We start from the raw sequence: 21,352 nt of genomic DNA, 5'->3' as shown, positions 1-21,352 counted from the left end.
TATAACTAGTATTTGACTGATCAAAAAAACACTGACTAAAAATTCTGTGCTGAAACACTATTTTTGCCTGCTGCTGAAAAACCACAACCAGCAATAAAATGTTTTCCCCAGCTTTAATTTGGCTCACCAACTCCTTTAGTTACCTTATAAAAGATAAAACAGGTCAAAATATCATCTGGGAAACACAGATAAGAAACACAAAATTAGTAAACGATCCCTCAAAGAATGTCACACATGTGATGAATACGAACATGAATCTCCATATAAAACTTTTTTTTGCAATTATTTTTAAATTTTGTCTTTGATTTATTTACTTTAATTGATATATTCCCTCTGTTTAAGAAAGTTGGAGAAAGCCCAATGATACATAAAAGCTCCCATGTTGCTCAGTTCTTAGAGCTCAATTTCTTTAAATTACATCTTCTTGGCCTTCAACTGGATCTCTTAATGCCTGCAAGGGATTTTGGCTTTGTGGAATAAATCCTCAAAAAACTAAGTTTATAGGAGAGCATTCAGATTTAAGATTTGAAAAAAAATCATTTTGGAAATAGTCAAATTTTCATGTTAAATTATATTCATAGGTCAATTCTATTTAATTTTATTAAATCTATTAATCTGTATAATTTTAAGTGGATGTTGTGCTCTCTTTTAATACTTTCACAGCATTTTCAAATTTGCTAAAAAATTGTTTTGTTTGCCAAAGTGAGTAGAATTATTCTTATCCTCTTGCAGAAATGGCGACTTCATTGCTATATAAATATGTATGGATACACAGAGCAGTATTTATATTACACAAAAAATGCAAACAACCTAAATGTACAAGAGTAAGATGAAATCACTAAATAAATTGTAGGGCACCAATTTGATGCAGTATTCTGCACTCATTAACAAATTTGGTTTTGGAAGGTTAGTGTGACAGGAAAAAGCTCATAATATACTATTAAAAGACAAAGGCGGGATGCCTGGGTGGCTCAGTTGGCTAAGCATACATCTTCAGCTTAGGTCATGATCTCAGGGTCCTGAAATCAAGCCCTGCATCAGGCTCCCTGCTCGATGGAGAGTCTGCATCTCCTTCTCCCTGTGCTGCTGCCCCTGCTTGTATCTTTCTCTTTCTCTCTCTGTTTCTCAAATAAACAAACAAAACATTTAAAAGATAGATAAATAAATAAATAGGTAAAATTTGAAACTGTATTTTTAGTAATAATTGGTATAGTTCTAACTTTTGCTTTATGGCTCTAATTTCACTTACCTATACCTATATAGATCTGCATATATTTAGATAGTTATTGGTAAAAATGGGAAAGAATTCCATCATAATATTAACTTATCCTGAGAGGTAGATTTTTTAGTGATTTTGAGTTTTTAATTAGAAAAAGTAACATGTTATTTTAAAAATAATTACTGACGGATGCCTGGGTGACTCAGTTGGTTAAGCAACTGCCTTCGGCTCAGGTCATGATCTTGGAGTCCTCGGATGGAGTCCCGAGTCAGGATCCCAGCTCTATGGGAGTCTGCTTCTCCCTCTGACCAGCCCCCTTGTGCTCTCTCTCACTCTCTCTCTCTCTCTCTCAAGTAAATAAATAAAATCTTTAGAAAAAAGATAATTACTGATGCATGGAATTATAAATTACTTTGCTATTGTATAAAAAGTTTTGAAATAGTTAAAAAATAAAAGTACTATTTTTCAATAATCAGACATTCCTGACAGTAGATTATCTATGTTCTTAGGGTTCTTGGCCTAGAGGAGACCATTAGATGGTACCTCTCCAGGTGGTTGTGATTCCTTCCCATCTCCATGATCAAAGTACTCTGCATATCACAGAGGGTTTGCTTGGGCAAAATGCATATGTTTTTCTGAATTTGGTATTAAAACATTGATTTGGCTTATTATGATTAGATTTTTTAAATATTATCACACCACTTTTGACATGTTACAGATAAAGAGTAAAGCAAAGTATCATTTATATCAGTTTTGAATACTTTATTGATAGTAGTAATAGACTATCTCAGTTTTAAAAAGACTAATGTTGAATAAAATCATTCTAGCAATGAAGAGTTTAATGAAAAGAGTATCTTCTAAGAATACTTCTGGGTGCTCTAGCTTCTAGCACAAAAGCATATTTTGAAAAGATGGAAGTAATGGATGAATATATAATGTTGTTCTCATAGATACCCCCTGGTTCATAAAAAATATATATAAAAGATAAGAAATATTACTGCTTATCTTAAGTATATAAAATATCATCTAGAAATAAATTTCCCTCTTCGTCATATATAGGCATAATGTTAGTATCTACCATCTGTTTCAGTATCTTTTATGTGTGTGTTTGTTTCTAGAATGTCAAATAAATATGTAACATGCCAACTCAAACCTGCATACTCAGGTCTAATTCAATAATTTAGATCAACGTATTTTAGTTGATTTAGAGGTTAGTTCACAGGTACATTATTTAGCTTCTCAGGCCTAAGAGAGCAGGATAGGCTTGTTGGGTTGGTTTGGTTTTTTTTTTTTTTTCTTGTCAAGTATTTTAAGTTTTAAAAGGCAATCAAAAGTCACAAAGCAGAAAGTTCAAGTTCAAGTTTAGTTGGGGATTTTTTTTTCAAAGAGATAGAAAAAGCTCCAACTTTAAAGCACTGAACACCCAAGAAATTATTTTAAAATGGATTTCAAATCCATATTTTAACCATTAAGTAAAGTAAGTAGAATGAACACATGAAATAAGTAAGGTAAATAAAGCAGATAAAATCGAAAGGGAAGAAAGAGCCAGCTAGAATCTTCAACTGGGGAGAAGAAGTGAAAAAGAAGCAGCAGGGAGAAAGGCTGGAGGAGACTGAAGGCAAATAAAATGAGAAAAACAACTTTAAGTAAATGAGATAGATGATATAATTATCAGTAATATATAATATATACATATATAAGGGGCACCTGGGTGGCTCAGTCAGTTAGGCATCTGATTCTTGATTTTGGCTCAGGTCATGGTCTCAGGACCCTGAGATCAGCCCCGCACCAGGCTTCATGCTCTTGGGCGGGGGAGGGGGGGGTCCTGCTTGAGATTTTCTCCCTCTGCTCCTCTGCTCCTCCCCACGAATATGCACTTGTGTGCTCGCACTCTCCTCCCTCTGCCGCCGCTCATGCTCTCTCTATCTCTCAAATAAATAAATCTTTAAAAATATACATGGAGTCTGAAAAACAATCTGAGGGGTTTGAAGTGGTGGGGGGGTGGGAGGTTGGTGTACCAGGTGGTGGGTGTTATAGAGGGCACGGCTTGCATGGAGCACTGGGTGTGGTGAAAAAATAATGAGTACTGTTTTTCTGAAAATAAATAAATTGGAAAATATATATATATATACTTATATATTATAACTGTTGATAACTATATCAACACCTAATATTTATGCCACTTTTTTAAAATGCTTATTAAACCCTCTCATATATTACCTCTTTTATAATCCTCATCGCAACTCTAGGATTTAGATAATTGTCTCCACTCCAATAAATGAAGGGAACAGTTCAGAGAATATGAATCGTCTGACATCACTGCCAATAACAACAATGATATTAATAATAGCGATAGTAGCAGCAGCCATAATAGAGGAGCAGCAACTAATAATTGTCGGGCACCTAATATGTGCCAGTCACTGTGCCAAGAGCATAAAAGTATGTCACCCTCAAAACAGTGCTCTGAGATAATTATTTTTTTTAAAGATTTTATTTATTTATTTGACAGAGAGAGAGATCACAAGTAGGCAGAGAGGCAGGCAGAGAGAAAGAGAGAGGGAATGAGATAATTATTATTATCCCTACTTTACATGTGATGTATCTGAGGTTTGAAAACTTTAATAACATGCCCAATACTGAATAGAAGCAAAATCGGAGGGGGAGACAAACAATGAAAGACTGTGGACTGTGAGAGAAAAACTGAGGGGTTTGGAGGGGGGTGGTGGGGGGTTGGGTGAGCCTGGTGGTAGGTATTGTGGAAGGCACTTATTGCATGGAACACTGGGTGTGCTGCATAGACAATAAAATTTGGATCACTGAAAAAATTAAGTTAAATTTAATTTAATTTAATTTAAAAGAAGAAGGAGAAGAAGCAGATACAGAATTCCAGCTGAAGCAATCTGACTCCCAAGTCTTAAATGCCTTTTCTCTAAGTCCCAGAGCTGGCACTTCAATCCATACCTTCCTACTCCATACCTTATGTTCCTTCCATTAGGAGAGAAAGAGAAAGGCTCACACCTTACACCACTCCCCACCCCTTCACACAATAGGATTCTGGGTCCCACTATTTACTCTGTCACTGATGAACTGGCCAAATTCTTCTTCCCCTGCCCAACCTATGTCCAGGCTTTGTGATGCCAGAATTTAATGAAAATTGCCATTGCCAATGACATTGCCATTGTTAACACTCTTGCTTCGGTACTTAGGCATGGAAATCCACAAACAGACCTGTCTTCCTTCTTTGAGTGTCTTTGGGACCCACATATTTCCCAGTTCAGTTGAGCAATCAAAGGAAGTTGTTCAAGTAGACAGAGTAGTGATAGAAAAAGATTTAGATACCTGAATTTCAAAAACTTGTCATCGGTCAGATGAACTTAAATTTGAGATTCAAAAGTCCTCTTCCTCTGTTTTTACACAATAAGAAGAATCACATATATGCACAGATAAGGCATACAGTCAATCATGGGATAATCTCTGAATAAAAGGTATATCTATTTATATTGCCAAAAAAAGATTGAAACCTTAAACCTGAACAGGCAAGGCATCCAGGTGTCAGCCATGCTACTTTAAAAAACGAAAAAGATCTTATTGTGGGCCCAGATATACTATGGAAAGGGGCGGGGGAAAGAGTACCTAATATGGAATCAAGCAATCTATATCCTCAATCTACGATTTACCATGAATTTTATCTGTGAAAATGGGCAAGTCATCTCTCCTCAGTTTTCCTATGTGTAAAAGAAGTGTTAACTAAATCTTTTACAAATCTAACCTTTAGTGTTACTTTCTGCCTAGTTGAAGTGAGTACTCAGATACCATAGTCTGTGTGGGGAGGATGGCAGGGAGAGAAAGAATATGAGAATAAGAATTTAAATGAGAATGAGAAAGTAAAGAAGGAGAAGGAAGAAAAGAAGTCCATAGCATGGACTTTAAAATTCTTTAAAATTTAAAATTCATAGCATGGTAAATACTTTATAAGATGACCCTGTTTTAAGAGTTTCACTATCAGAAGTAGGGATTTTGTTTGTTTTTTAATGAAAACCCAAATTGGAGATTTACTTTATTGTGATATCCCCTTTTGAAGAACAATCACTATCTCATGGGAGTCTAAGACTCAAAGATTGAAAAATCTTGGATTTTGAAGAGCAAAGACATATGCAAAAAGTAACAATGATTGTTTCAACATACATTCTTATATAGTTACACTTAAAGAGTGTCCTTCTTTTGACAATTGGTGATCTATGTCCCTGAGAAGTGGAAGGAGATATATTTTATGTACTAGATAATAGTTCCTTTAATATAGGCAGAATAAACTTTTCATGTAACTTCCTTTTTCTAGCTGACACTTTTTGCTGATTTATTGCAAGCTAAAGGATAAATATATGTATATGTTTACATAATCTTGAAAGCATCTCTCTAGTTGTAAAGTGGTAAAGACACTACTTTCCATCATTTTCTCTCAGGTATAAAAGACTAGTTTTACTCTTTGAGTGCAAAAGGAAGGTATCTTTTAAAACTCCTCAAAACCATTCTCTAACCAGATAATGTGGGTTTTCTTTAAACTGTGTATTTCAGGCCCTGCTTGACACTCAGAATCTTTTGCGTGCACAAATCACAAATTTTACATTCAACCTGGGATTTTCAGGAAAATTTTACCATACAGGTAAGAAAACAGAAGTTAATTATTCTCATAAGGCCTCTCTGACTACTCTATTTAAAAATTGTGCCTCCTTCTCTTCATACCTTCTTACATTCCATGTCTCTCTCCATTTTTATTTTCTTCATATTATTCAATTCCACTTAATATATCATTTTTTAACATTTACAAAATGTGGATGGTTTGAAAGTTTATTCACCATGTTCTAATGGCCTAACAGCTTTCCTTTTCTACTGAACTGTAATTTACATAGATAAATGTGCATAAGTATTAAATGTAGTGCTCAGTGAATTTTCACAAAGCAGCATGCACATCAAGAGAGAGAATGGTACCAAATCCCACCCCCCACAAACCACCTTGTGCTTCCTCACAGCCACTAGCTTCCCTCAAAGAAATCCACTACCCTGACTTCTAATATCACAAACTAGTTCTCATGGCTTTGAGATGTGTGTAAAAGGATCATACAATAAGGACTCTTCTGTAGCCACCTTGTTTCACTCAACATTATTCTGGTTTTACAGATATTACTGTACTTCTTCCATTTTCATGACTGTGTTGCATTCCATTGTTGGGAGTATACCAAAATTTCTTTATTCCGCTCCTTTCCAATGTAGATGGTTGGGTTTTTTTCTAGTCTTCAGCTTTTTTCTTTTTTTTAATAATCCTGTTAAGAACATTTTTGTACCATCCTTCAGAGAATATAACTACTCTTTTCTGTTGACTGTCAACTAGATGTAAAATTTTTGGTTATATAACACACTTATGGCCAACTTTAGTAGGAAAATGACAGTTTTTCAAAAATGGTTCTATCAGTTTACATTCTCAACAGTATATGAGTTTTCCTGTTATTCTACATTCCCACTAATATTTGATATTATTTGTCTTTTTAATTTTAGCCTTTTTGGTGACCTTGTAGAGATATGTTATGTTTAAGGAACTTTTCTCCTATGAGCAGTAAAACTGAACATGTTTCATATATTTATGGGCTATTTGGATATCTTCTTTTGTGAACTATCTGAGATTTTTTTCTATAGCATTGTATGCTTTTACTTAACGATTTGTGGAAATTATTTATATATTCTTTCTTATTTTTTTTCCTTTACATGTTCTTAATGAGCCTTTTGTCAATTATATGTGTTCCAAATACTTTCTTCTATTGTATGGGTTGTTTTTTCACACTTCTAATAGTGTTTTTTGGTGACCAAAAATACTTCATGTAGTCCAGTTCATCTTTTTGTTCCTTTAGTGGTCAACTTTTTGTATCTTTTTGGAGACATCTTTGCATACTATGATCATAAAAATATGTTTCTACTTTCTTAAAACTTATAAATCTGAAATCCACCCGGAATGGATTTTTGTGTATGTGTGAGACAGAGGTCAAAATGCCTTCTTTTTCCACAAAGTTCTCTAACCGACACCAAGTACTGAAATGACCTTCCTTTTCCCATTGCACCATAGTGTCATAGCTGTCATATATAACCATATATGAGGACTCTAGACTCTCCTGCTCATTGGATCTATGCCACATCACACTCTTATTTACAGGAACTTTATAACTAATATTAGTGTCTACCAGTGTAGTATTAGTATTAGTATTGTATTGTGTTAGTATTAGTATTGTATTGTATTAGTATTTACCGGTGTAAATTCTCCAATTGTGTTCATCTTCTTCAAGATTGCCTTAGAAATTCTTGGCCCTTTGCATTTTCATATGAATTTTACAACCAGTTTACCAGTATCCACAAAGAAATCTGCTAGAATTTTGATTAAGATTGCATTAAATCTATTGACTTGAGGGAGAAATGCCATCCTAAATACTGAGTCTTCCAATTCTTGAACACATTTAGGTCATCTTTAATTATACATAATAAAACTTTACTGGTTTTATATTTATTCTTTGGAGGGGCTCTTTGATGCAGTAGCAGATGGTGTCTTGTTTTTATTTCATTTTCCATTTCTTTGTTGATGATATGTACAAATACAACTGATTTTGTGTACTGATCTTGCATCTAACAACTCTGCTATGTTCACTTACTATTTCTATTGTTTGTAGACACTTTTTGGATTTCCTACCTATACATCGTGTAATTTTTGGATTTTAAAAATTGTCCTTCCTCCTTTCTGAGCCTTACAAATTGTTTTTTCCTTACCTATTGCACTAACTTATATCTCCAGTACAAAAGTAAATAGAAGTGGTGATGATAACACTCCTGCCTTATTACTGACCTCAGGGGAAATCTCTCAGTAGATTTTTTCCCATTCTCAAGGGGAATCCTTTCAATAGACTATTTTGTAAACACCCTTTAAAAAAAAAAAGACTTTATTTATTTATTTATGTATTTATTTGAGAGAGAGAGAACATGAGCAGGGGGAAGGGGCAGAGTGAGAGGAAATGCAGGGAGCCCAACACGGGCTTGATCTCAGGACCTGGAGATCACGAACTGAGCCAAAAGCAGACACTTAACCACCTGAGCCACCCAGGTGCCCCTAGACCCTCTTTGTTCACTTAAAGAAGCTCCCTTCTATTCCTAGATGGCTAAGAGTTTTATCATAAATGGGTGTTGAATGCACTTTGTCTTTATTTTTCTGTTGTCTCTCTTCCCTTACTAAAATGAACACTCCATGAAGGCTTCACTATTTTAACACCAGCAACTAGGACAGTGGCTACTGAAAATGAATTAATGAACAAATGACTGAGCGAAAATAAAATCACTTTTATTTTAACTATTAGTATTTTTCAGAGAATAAAATTTGACAGTGTTGTGTTGTGAAAGAAAATCACTCTAAATATTTAGAATAATTAGAAATGTTCTTTCTCGGGCCCCTGGGTGGCTCAGTCCCTTAAGTGTTTGCCTTCGTTCGGCTCAGGTCATGATCCCAGGGTCCTGGGATCAAGCCTCACGTTGGGAGGAGTGGGGAGTCTGCTTCTCCCTCTCCTCCCTGTTCCTGCTTTGTCTCACTATCTCTGTCACTCTCTCTGTCTCTCTCTCAAATAAATAAAATCTTTTAAAAAAAAGAAAGAAAGAAAAACTTTAAAGAAAGACATAATAGAAATAGGAGAAAACACTTCTGGCAACTTATTTTATGACCAATGCTGAATGCTAAAGAGTGACTCTAGCCAATTGCTCTCCTTCCTTTTCGTTTCTGAAAGATCTGTCCTTTTTCCTTAGTTGGACACTTCCCACAGCTCACAGTAAGGATGTCTACTACCTAAGCCAAGGAAAGTAGAACACAGAATAAAGCTAAGGCCAAGGCTTGAACAGATCTTATTATCTGTGTATGATATGAAAGCTTCCACAAAAACTTAGCTAGGGTTATCTAAAATCAATACAATCACTTTTTAGTGGGAAAAGATATAAAATTTAATACTCTGAATCTTTCAAAAATTAGAAATTATAATGTTTAATTGAATTACATTGTCTTCTTTCTAAATGAGAAATTCCTTCTCCTATTAAAAATTCTATTTTATTCAATCTTGAAGGGAAGGAGAAAAACAGCACTATCATCACAGTAAGACTTTCTTTCAGGATAAGGTTTCCATCTTGTTTGGTCTATTTTAGTTTTTGAAGGGTTTGTGCAGAAACATAGGAGATGAAGGAAATAAAATCATAGTTCCTTTTAGTGAGCAACACTCTATTGTAGGTACTTAGCTAAGCACTTTTCATGTACCTTTTCAATGAAGCCTAGGAGTTAAAGAGTATATTCCCTTGCTTTCTAAGTAGAAATTTAGAGGGGCCCAAGGTCATGTAGCTAGTTAAGTGTCAAAAATAGTTTCAACGTTAGGTCAGGCAGAGCCCAAGTCTTATGCGTTAGATAAACTGGATTTTTATTGCTTATCTGGCAATCCTAGATAAAGGAAGCTGAATGGCAAAGCATTCCTTCTCTTTATCTATTCGTTCTTTAGGTTTGTGTATTTCCCCAAATCTTGGAGAACCAACAATTTTGGTAAATTCTAACTGTACCACAGAATTAATTACCAATGTGAAGAGTAATATTATATTGAATTAAATGATGATCTTATTTTCTAAATTCCAAATTTGGTCAATTCATGATAGTTAAGGGCCCTAAATTTGGAGTTGTTTAATTTGGGTTAGAATTTATAAGTCAGAGAATAAAATTTGACCATGTTTTGTTGTGAAAGAAAATCACTGCAAAAACTAAGAATAATTAAAAGCTTTCTTTCCCAAACATAATAGAAAAATACGAAAATACTCCTGGCAACTCAGTTTTTTGTCCAATGCTGAATGCTAAAGAATGACTCTAGCCAGTTGCTGCCTTTCCCTGTTGTTTCTGAAAGATTTCTCCTCTTTCCTTACTTGGGCACCTCCTACAACTCAGAAGAAAAACTCCCAGTAAGACACCAGGTTACTTATGTGGGACAAATTATTTCACCTTTCCAAATACCAGTTTCCTTATTTGAAGAATAGAGTTAGCAGTGGCCCTTATCTCATAAGGTTTTAGTGAGAATTAAATGAGACGATGCTTATAAAACAGTTAACACAATGCTTGACAAAAGGTAGAGTCTCAATCAATGACAATTTTGAATATCAAAGTAGGAAAAACAGAAGATAAGATACTGATGAGACATAAGTTATTTAAATAGATACATAATAAAATAATAATTTGCAATACCTCTAAGATTTCAGCATAGTTTTCTAACACCTTAAAAAATGACACTTAAAATTGAGGAATTTGATTTCTGGTTCTCTCCTCCTCCAGCTCTAACAAAGGTGGGCAAAGTTAGGAGATCATGGGGTGGCAAGCATCCAGGACATCCAACCACAGCTATGTTTCAACTGCTTTTTATCATACTGTTTAAAGTAATAAGCAATAGACACTTGTTCTCAATATAATTAATTCTGATGTAAAACATCCCCAAAGTAGGATTAAATGAAATCAGATCAGAGTTATAAAGGAAAAAGGGAAAGGCATGCATTTATGCCCACTATAAATTTATATAAATCTATCAGAGGGCAGACATCATTTGTCTAATTTCTGCATGATTCAAATGTATGACTTTTATTAACAGATGGCACCATGATATTCAGGAAAGGACAACAAATGCCTGAGCTCTCCTTCCAAAGCTACCTTTCCACTGTCCTGATAAGGAACCTATGGATAAAGTCCAACTAGAAAAATGCACAAAGAAGAGATGAGAAGAAAGTTGCAGGGAAAGATAGGAGTTACAGGGGATAGGGGATAGAGATTTAAAGCAGTAGAGGGATGAGTTTTCATAATCTAAGAAATCTCATCTCACTCTACCCACATTCACTTTATCCAGAGGAAGTGGAAGTCAGGAATGCATTGATTACTAGGAAACCCCAGAGACTTATGCTTCTTTTCAGTAATGGAAAGTAAAACTGCCATAAGTAACCAATGGTAATCTTAACTAATATGGTGTCCTGAGGACATACAAAATGTTAAGAAAGAGGACAGTCTCTTGGATGTAAGTAGAGATGTTTAATTGTGGGGAAACTAAATGACATCATCCTTATGTCAAAAAACCACATATTTAAACAACAATGCTTCTTCACCATGGCCACCATATTTATCACCTAAAAGGTAGCAGGATCCAAGAAGACCCTGTAATGATTGGGGTCATCAGAGACTCTAAATCCTGAATCCATATATCCATATTCCCTTGGTTTCCTCTCTAGACGTTTCCCCTGAACTGTAAAATAATCACTCAGAAGCCCCAAGAATGCTTTTGCCGGTGACTCACTAATCAGGTCAGTCAGTTAATATGATGGCATGGTCAATTCTTGAGCAGTGTCCCATCTGCCACATAACACCCAAGGGAGATCTTCCCCCACACATCATACAGTATCATCGTGGAAAAAATAAAACATAAGGAGGCCCTCAACAGACACAAGGAGAACAAGGGTAAGAAACATAAAAAGAAAGGAAAAAGGCATTTTAGATTAGCTAATACGTGTCAGGATTATAGTGCCACTTCCTTCCCCAAAAGAATAAAATAGGTATTGCTATCCATTGTTTACCTGCATAAATACGGACATTAACGGGGTTATGTGACTTGCCCACAATCACACAATTCAAATGTGATGGAAGCTACAAATAAACAGAAAACTTCTAACTCTAAAGGCTCTCCTTGTTCCACTATATTTTGGTAACATGAATGTGTGATGAAGAGGAAAAAATTAGGGAACTATAATAGATTAAATTTAAAGGTGCTCTTTATATATAAGGAAAAAAGTTTCTTCATATCAGCTGAGTATTTAACCATATAAAAGTGAAATTAAAGTCTGTCCTTATTGAAGAATTATGTCATTCCACTCATTCTACATTACTAATCCTTGTTGTCCCTATATAAATGAGGACTGTGCAGCCTCGTGCTATGCCTTTATCTTTGGTAAGTCCCTTTCACCGCCCAGTAAATCAGAGGATCTGATTCTTTTCCTTCCAGTGGGCTCTGCCTTCCTTCCCTTGGAAAAATGAAGAGAAGAGCAGTAGTAGCAGGCACTGCTGCTGGGCCAGGAGAGCAGTCTTCCCTCCCTCTTTAGCCCATAGGGCACTACTGAAACCAGTTATATAGGATAAATGAAATTTTTGAAAATACAAGAGAGCATTTTCTCCACGTAGAGGGAACATCATTGGAAGAACCTACTATTCTATATCCTAGCTGTTAGATTCAGTGTTGTGGCTGAAATTTAAGTGTGGTTGTATAATTTTGTGGAGATTAATATCATCTTATGATATGCCTGGATAGTAGTGAGGCAACCTCTGCGGCTCTCATTTCAGGCTCTGGGAAAGAAACCGAGGGAGTCCTATCCCCCTCCAGTTAAAATTGAGGAATTTCTTACCCATTCACCTAAACTGCAGGGAGAACCGAGGAAATAAAATGTGTCTCAAAAGGAAAAACCGAAAGAATGACAACAGGGCTGACTCTACAGGAAACAGGAGTTTCTTGACAGAAAGTCTGCTTCTGGAACTTGAGAGAAAGGACAATCATGAGAAACCCGAGTACCGCTAAGGAGCAGCGTGGCTTGCTTTACCCCCACTTAACCACATCTCAGCCTCCTTCACTTTCATCCTTTCTCCTCTCTTCCCTTCAATTTTCTCTAATCTTCCAAAAAACAATTCCTGCATTTCCTTTTTTCCTCCTTATTTATGCCTTAGTTTTCACTAACTACTGAGTAGCTTCTTCTCAGAGCTAATGAGGAACCCAAATAAACTATGGAATTACTTTATTGTGACTTTGGTGTCACAACCCATGCCAGAATGACCTACTGCTGGAGCTCTGCCACTCATTTCTTTATATACATTCTCTTGATTCAATTTCCTACTTATCCCCCCATCCTCTCTAAACTACAGATTATACAGACACTGAACGAGTTCTAATGTTCTTGGGAATGGTTGCGTATTTCCATTTTGCAGTAATTCTATACCCACGGCTCATGTTGAAAATTTTTTAAAAGAGTTTTGTCACAGTCTCTGGCTGTTCTCTCAGGAACGGGTTTTTCTTTGTTACATTTCATGTTCAAAGCCTTCTGTGTATCAAAGAAAGTATAAATGGAGTCTTCTAAATACATACATGGGCGTGATGGGCAATCGTTGTAACTGGAATTAACTGAACAATCCTTTTCCCCTGAAGGAACTGAAGAGGAAGATGAAGGAGATGACCATCTTCTGGGGTCTGTGGATGAGTTTTGGTGGTTTCCTCATATGTGGAGCCATATGCAACCTCACCTCTTCCATAATGAGTCATCTTTGGTGGAGCAGATGATTCTCAACAAAAAATTTGCTTTAGTAAGTAACTCACTTTGAATATTACATTGAACTGTAGTGTACACTGGCATTAGAAAAACTTGGTATTGGAGCCTTTTAAGGATGTGACTTTTGAAATTATATTGGATGCTCAATACTATGCCTAAAGCGTTGAGGGTCTAATTTAAGAAAAATTTCACAAAGGTGGAGTTAGGATGGTGAAAAGTAGGGGTTCCTATGTTTGTCTGCTCCCTCGAATGAATACAGCTGGATCATTATCAAATCATTCTGAACACCTGCAAAATCAACTGGAGACATCTGAGAAAAGAAATGCTGCAATCATATGAGTAGAAAGATGACTACTTCACGGAAGATAGGAGGTGCAGAGACTTGAATATGGGGCTTTACATCTGACGATATGGCAGAGGGGAGGGAGGGTGCTTAAGGAGGCTACTGCAAGGTATGGTAAGCAGCAGAGCACAAAAACGAAACTTTAAGGATCTGCTACGGTGGGGGACGTCCTGGGAATAAAGGTGCTCAGGTGGGGAAGCGGGCTGGAATGCCGGTGTGACAGCATGGTCTCAGGATCCCTGGGGTCACCGGCACCCTGGGGGTTCCTGGATCCTGCAGAGTTCCCAGGCACAGGAGTGGGGAAGCAACTGAGAACAGTGAGTCTAGATGCAAGCTCTCTGCTCAGTGTTGCCATAAACTGCAAACCGCTGTGCAGTCATGTGACTACTTTCCTAGCAGCAATCCAGCAAAAGGCAGATGCATGCCAAGACCCCTCCCTCCCCGGGAGGAACAGCACAGGTCCACACTGCAAGAGTCTATAAAATTTGGAGTTTTAAAACTCAGTCATGTGCCTGAGACAAAAATGCTCGGTCACAGGCTGGGTGAACAGAGTTGAGACAGAGACCAGGAAGAGAAGAGTGATTGATTGCTTTTCTGTGAGGGCTCAGTGAAGGGGGGGTTGCGAATTTTCAGCTCCCGGGCTAGAGAGTTGGGCACTGCCATATTCATTCTACCCATCAGTGCTGAAAGCCCTCAGGTAACAAAACAGGGTCATAGTGGAATTTGGAGCTGCTTACAGTCCAGCCTCCTGGCAACAGAAGCACATGTGCAAGAGGGCAAGTGCACCTGAGAATCAGTGCAACGGGCCCCGCCCCCAGAAGACCAGCAGGAACAACCGGCTCACACAAGTTTACTGATCATAGAGGGCTGCAAAACTTCAGCTCTTGGGGAAAACCGTATATAGCATTTGTTGTTGTTTTTCAATTCTTTAGTCTTTCAGTGTTATTTTTCAGTTATTATTTTTTCAATTCATTTTTTAGTTCTTTTTAATTTTTATTTTTATATATGTGTTACATATATTTGTTTCCTTTCATTGTACTTTATTATACATACATATATATATATATATATATATAAAACTTCTTTCTTTCTTATTTTGGGATCTCATTTCTTTTAACAAGCAGACCAAATCACACCCACTCTAGTTCTTTACTTTGTTATGTTTCTTGTTTTTTTGTTTCGTTTTGTTTCCGGGTTTTTTCCTATTGTTGTTATCAGGTTTTTTTTTTTTTCTCCAATTTATTTATTTTCAGAAAAACAGTATTCATTATTTTTTCACCACACCCAGTGCTCCATGCAAGCTGTGCCCTCTATAATACCCACCACCTGGTACCCCAACCTCCCACCCCCCCGCCACTTCAAATCCCTCAGATTGTTTTTCAGAGTCCATAGTCTCTCATGGTTCACCTCCCCTTCCAATTTACCCAAAAGCACATACCCTTCCCAATGTCCATAACCCTATCCCCCTTCTCCCAACCCCCCTCCCCCCAGCAACCCACAGTTTGTTTCGTGAGATTAAGAGTCACTTATGGTTTGTCTCCCTCCCTATCCCATCTTGTTTCATGGATTCTTCTCCTACCCACTTAAGCCCCCATGTTGCATCACCACTTCCTCATATCAGGGAGATCATATGATAGTTGTCTTTCTCCGCTTGACTTATTTCGCTAAGCATGATACGCTCTAGTTCCATCCATGTTGTCGCAAATGGCAAGATTTCATTTCTTTTGATGTCTGCATAGTATTCCATTGTGTATATATACCACTTCTTCTTGATCCATTCATCTGTTGATGGACATCTAGGTTCTTTCCATAGTTTGGCTATTGTGGACATTGCTGCTATAAACATTCGGGTGCACGTGCCCCTTTGGATCACTACGTTTGTATCTTTAGGGTAAATACCCAGTAGTGCAATTGCTGGATCATAGGGCAGTTCTATTTTCAACATTTTGAGGAACCTCCATGCTGTTTTCCAGAGTGGTTGCACCAGCTTGCATTCCCACCAACAGTGTAGGAGGGTTCCCCTTTCTCCGCATCCTCGCCAGCATCTGTCATTTCCTGACTTGTTGATTTTAGCCATTCTGACTGGTGTGAGGTGATATCTCATTGTGGTTTTGATTTGTATTTCCCTGATGCCGAGTGATATGGAGCACTTTTTCATGTGTCTGTTGGCCATCTGGATGTTTTCTTTGTAGAAACGTCTGTTCATGTCCTCTGCCCATTTTTTGATTGGATTATTTGTTCTTTGGAAGTTGAGTTTGTTAAGTTCTTTATAGATTTTGGACACTAGTCCTTTATCTGATATGTCGTTTGCAAATATCTTCTCCCATTCTGTCAGTTGTCTTTTGGTTTTGTTAACTGTTTCCTTTGCTGTGCAAAAGCTTTTGATCTTGATGAAATCCCAATAGTTCATTTTTGCCTTTGCTTCCCTTGCCTTTGGCGATGTTCCTAGGAAGATGTTGCTGCGGCTGAGGTCGAAGAGGTTGCTGCCTGTGTTCTCCTCAAGGATTTTGATGGATTCCTTTCTCACATAGAGGTCCTTAATCCATTTTGAGTCTATTTTTGTGTGTGGTGTAAGGAAATGGTCCAATTTCATTTTTCTGCAGGTGGCTGTCCAATTTTCCCAACACCATTTATTAAAGAGGCTATCTTTTTTCCATTGGACATTCTTTCCTGCTTTGTCGAAGATTAGTTGACCATAGAGTTGAGGGTCTATTTCTGGGTTCTCTATTCTGTTCCATTGATCTATGTGTCTGTTCTTGTGCCAGTACCATGCTGTCTTGATGATGATAGCTTTGTAATAGAGCTTGAAGTCCGGAATTGTGATGCCACCAACTTTGGCTTTCTTTTTCAATATCCCTTTGGCTATTCGAGGTCTTTTCTGGTTCCATATAAATTTTAAAATTATTTGTTCCATTTCTTTGAAAAAGATGGATGGTACTTTGATAGGAATTGCATTAAATGTGTAGATTGCTTAAGGTAGCATAGACATTTTCACAATATTTATTCTTCCAATCCAGGAGCATGGAACATTTTTCCATTTCTTTGTGTCTTCCTCAATTTCTTTCATGAGTACTTTATAGTTTTCTGAGTATAGATTCTTAGCCTCTTTGGTTAGGTTTATTCCTAGGTATCTTATGGTTTGGGGTGCAATTGTAAATGGGATTGACTCCTTAATTTCTCTTTCTTCTGTCTTGTTGTTGGTGTAGAGAAATGCAACTGATTTCTGTGCATTGATCTTATATCCTGACACTTTACTAAATTCCTGTACAAGTTCTAGCAGTTTTGGAGTGGAGTCTTTTGGGTTTTCCACATAGAGTATCATATCATCTGCAAAGAGTGATAATTTGACTTCTTCTTTGCCGATTTGGATGCCTTTAATTTCCTTTTGTTGTCTGATTGCTGAGGCTAGGACTTCTAGTACTATGTTGAATAGCAGTGGTGATAATGGACATCCCTGCCGTGTTCCTGACCTTAGTGGAAAAGCTTTCAGTTTTTCTCCATTGAGAATGATATTTGCGGTGGGTTTTTCATAGATGGCTTTGATGATATTGAGGTATGTGCCCTCGATCCCTACACTTTGAAGAGTTTTGATCAGGAAGGGATGCTTTGTCAAATGCTTTTTCAGCATCTATTGAGAGTATCATATGGTTCTTGTTCTTTCTTTTATTAATGTGTTGTATCACATTGACTGATTTGCGGATGTTGAACCAACCTTGCAGCCCTGGGAACAATCCCACTTGGTCGTGGTGAATAATCCTTTTAATGTACTGTTGAATCCTATTGGCTAGTATTTTGGTGAGAATTTTCGCATCTGTGTTCATCAAGGATATTGGTCTATAGCTCTCTTTTTTGATGGGATCCTTGTCTGGTTTTGGGATCAAGGTGATGCTGGCCTCATAAAATGAGTTTGGAAGTTTTCCTTCCATTTCTATTTTTTGGAACAGTTTCAGGAGAATAGGAATTAGTTCTTCTTTAAATGTTTGGTAGAATTCCCCCGGGAAGCCGTCTGGCCCTGGGCTTTTGTTTGTTTGGAGATTTTTAATGACTGTTTCAATCTCCTTACTGGTTATGGGTCTGTTCAGGTTTTCTATTTCTTCCTGGTTCAATTTTGGTAGTTTATATGTTTCTAGGAATGCATCCATTTCTTCCAGATTGTCAAATTTGTTGGCGTAGAGTTGCTCATAGTATGTTCTTATAATAGTTTATATTTCAGGGTTTTTTTTTTCTCTTTCTTATATTCTTTTCTGGAAAAAATGATGAGATGGAGAAATTCACTCCCCCCCCAAAAAAAGAACAGGCAGTCGTGCTCACTGCAAGGGATTTAATCAATATGGTTATAAGTAAAATGTCTGAACTTGAGTTTTAAAAAATGAATATAAAGATACTGGCTGGGCTTGAAAAAAGCAGAGAAGATTCTAGAGAATCCTTTACTGTAGAAATAAAAGAACTAAAATCCAGTCAGGCCAAAATTAAACATGCTATTATCGAGATGCAGTCCCAAATGGAGTATATAAACCAAGGAAGAATGAGGCAGAAGAGCAAGTCAATGATATAGAAGATAAAATGATGGAAAAGAAGAAAGCTGAAAAGAAGAAAGAAAAGTACTGGATCACAAAGGGAGACTTAGAGAACTCAAGTGATCCCATAAAGTGAAACAGTACCTAGGTAATAGGGGTCCCAGAAGAGGAGGAGCAGAAGAGAAGAGTGGAAGGTTATAGCAGAAATGTCCACAATAGCCAAAATATGGAAAGAGCCAAGATGTCCATTGACAGATGAATGATCAAAGAAGAGGTGGTATACATATCACTTCTTCACAGACACACACACGCGCGCGCGCACACACACACACACCCACACACACTGAAATATTACTCAGACCATCAAAAAGAATGAGATCTTGCCATTTCTAGTGACATGGGTGGAGCTACAGAGTATTATGCTAAGCAAAATAAATCAGGGGAAGACAAATACTATGATTTCTCTCATGTGGCATCTATGAAGCAAAACAGAGGGGAAAGGAAGGGAAAATAAAATAAGATGGAAATAAAAAGGGAGGTAAACCCTAAGGGATGCTGAACTCTAGGAAACAAACTGAGGGTTGTTGGAGGGGAGGTGGGTGGAGGAAGGAGTGGCTGAGTAATGGGCATTAAGGAGGGCACTTGATTTCATGAGCACTGGGTGTTGTATGCAACTGATGAATCACTAAACTCTATCCCTCAAAGTAATAATACAGTTTACATTAACTAAATTGGGTTTAAATAAAGAATTTTTAAAATTTTTAAAAAGAGAAACTTCACAAGATACTCACAAGACTTACCTACATGACAGTTTAGTCAGAGCTCATAAGACATGGCTCCCTATCCAGAAGGAGCTTTTTGCTATACCAGGAAGGCAAAATATGCACATAAAACAATCCTCCAACAAAATGAGATAGTCCATGGCTTAGTGCCAAACTGTACAGATGTAAAACCCCACTGTTCAGATAAATAAGTGTCACTGGGAGTGGTCGGGAAAATGTACTTATGGCAATAGGATTTAGATACACCTGAAATAAGGATAAGATGTACGTGTCAGGAAGAACTGAAGTATGGTGAGGATGAGGAGACCATAATGTGGGGATTAGGTAATGAAGATTCAAGCCACAGAGGCAATGGAAATGAGAAGAAAATCGTTTAAACACACATGTTATAGTGATGGGACATTCATGTGATTCATACACTTTTTTTTTAAATTTTCATACACTGTTTTATACTGAAGGGTTTCCGATTCCTGACAGGGAAATTTATAGTAAAAGATCTATTAAGTACAGTTTTCAAGAAAATGTGCATGTAGTCAGCAGGGATGGTATATGGTGATCAACAGGCCCATACAGTATTTGTGTTTCTATGAAAAATACTAACGGGCACAGAAACACATGGGAGAACTCAAGACAGGCAATTGTCTATTTACCCAGCATTCTCCCACCCTGGGTGGGGAGTGCCTTGAGGCAGGAACTATATTTTGTTCATCACAGGATGGCAGTTCCTATATCATGAAGGTACTCAGTAAGTATTTGAAGCATAAATGATCAAGGCAACAGAAATTACCACTCAAAAAAGATTTGAGGGGCACTTGTGTGGATCAGTTGTTTAAGCATCTGCCTGCAGCTCGGGTCATGATTCCAGGGTCCTGGGATCAAGTCCCATGTTCAGCTACCCCCCAGCGGGGTATTTGCCTCTCTTTCTCCCTCTGTCCCTCCCCCTTGCTCATGCTCTCTGTCTCCCTTTCTCTCTCTCTCCCTCTCTCTCTAATAAATGAATAAAATCTTTTTAAAAAGATTTGAAATGTAATATATCTTATTTGTTATAGCCTTTTATCTTATTTGCAAACCACAAAGTTGATATTACAATGTTCATAAATTATAATGCGAATAATTCTAAAACCACCAAATCATGTTTCTAAGCAAATCCTACTAATAGTAGACTTAGCCCAGTATGCAAAATGAACTAAAATACACAGCCCTGGTTAATTTAAGTATGATTTTGAAAAACTCTAAAATACCATTGCTCCCTTGACAAACAGAAAATATTTTACCAGAGATTTAAGGTCCTGACCCCATAACTAGAAATGATTGATTTGAAATATGACTCCTCAATTTTGAGGTTTCCCCACATATATGCCTTTCCCAACATTATCGTCCTTAAGCATCATAGCTCCCAGTATTTTATGTTCTTAGACTGTATAGTTCTGTTTATCACACAACTATCCCTAACATATTTCACCCTAAAATGGTATAAGAGATTACAGTTGTCAATCTGTGGAAACAAGAACAAGGATTATCTCTCCCTAGGCTGGCCACTTGGCCGTATAACTGTTGACTTTTTGGTTACTCAGTGTTTCAGAGTACTGGACTCACTTACCACAGAGTGGTATTCCGTATAAACTTCCAAAGCCAAGATGTTTGGGGAATCAATCTACACGTCACCTTACTTAAATGTGTACAAGAAAAGGTAAATTTATAGAATGTGCTTTTTTCTTGAGGATATAGAAGACCAAACACTTTATGGATAGCACCGGGAGCCCATACTTGTCTTTCAACTTCAGGGACTGCCCAAAATAGATATGCGGCTTCAAGTGCACCATGGCCATGCATTGACATTTTGTCAAGAAGATGAAAACAGTGTCCTCCGTACCAGTCTTGTGAAAATGTTCTGATGGAATTTTCAAACTCTTGTGAGATGGAGAGCCTCCTTTTCCCTCCACAGAATAGAAACAGAAATGATAAACAGCACATAAGAGTGTGTAAATGTCTCAATTTCTAACAGAGAGCACGAAACACAGCAAACATTAATTTTGTCATCTTCAGAAGCCTAAGACTTGCTGATATAAGCAATATTAATCAGCAAGAAAGGATATGAACAAGA

General features: G+C 37.1%; 1 protein-coding gene across 4 annotated transcripts in view; it reads left to right on the top strand.

Moving 5' to 3' along the window:
• NDST3 (N-deacetylase and N-sulfotransferase 3) overlaps positions 1-21,352 on the top strand; it is a 171,511-nt gene that overhangs the window by 36,126 nt on the left and 114,033 nt on the right. For all 4 annotated transcript variants that reach the window (XM_044224128.1, XM_044224127.1, XM_044224125.1 and 1 more), the window contains 2 exons: positions 5,792-5,879; positions 13,486-13,640. In XM_044224128.1, coding sequence (XP_044080063.1) covers positions 5,792-5,879; positions 13,486-13,640 — 243 coding nt within the window. The remainder of the gene's footprint in view (positions 1-5,791; positions 5,880-13,485; positions 13,641-21,352) is intronic.

This window comes from Neovison vison, chromosome 11 (assembly GCF_020171115.1).
Source record: "Neovison vison isolate M4711 chromosome 11, ASM_NN_V1, whole genome shotgun sequence".
NCBI classification, from domain to species: Eukaryota; Metazoa; Chordata; class Mammalia; order Carnivora; family Mustelidae; genus Neogale; species Neogale vison.
Note: the sequence above shows the minus strand (reverse complement) of the source record. Positions and strands in the feature narration are given on the sequence as shown.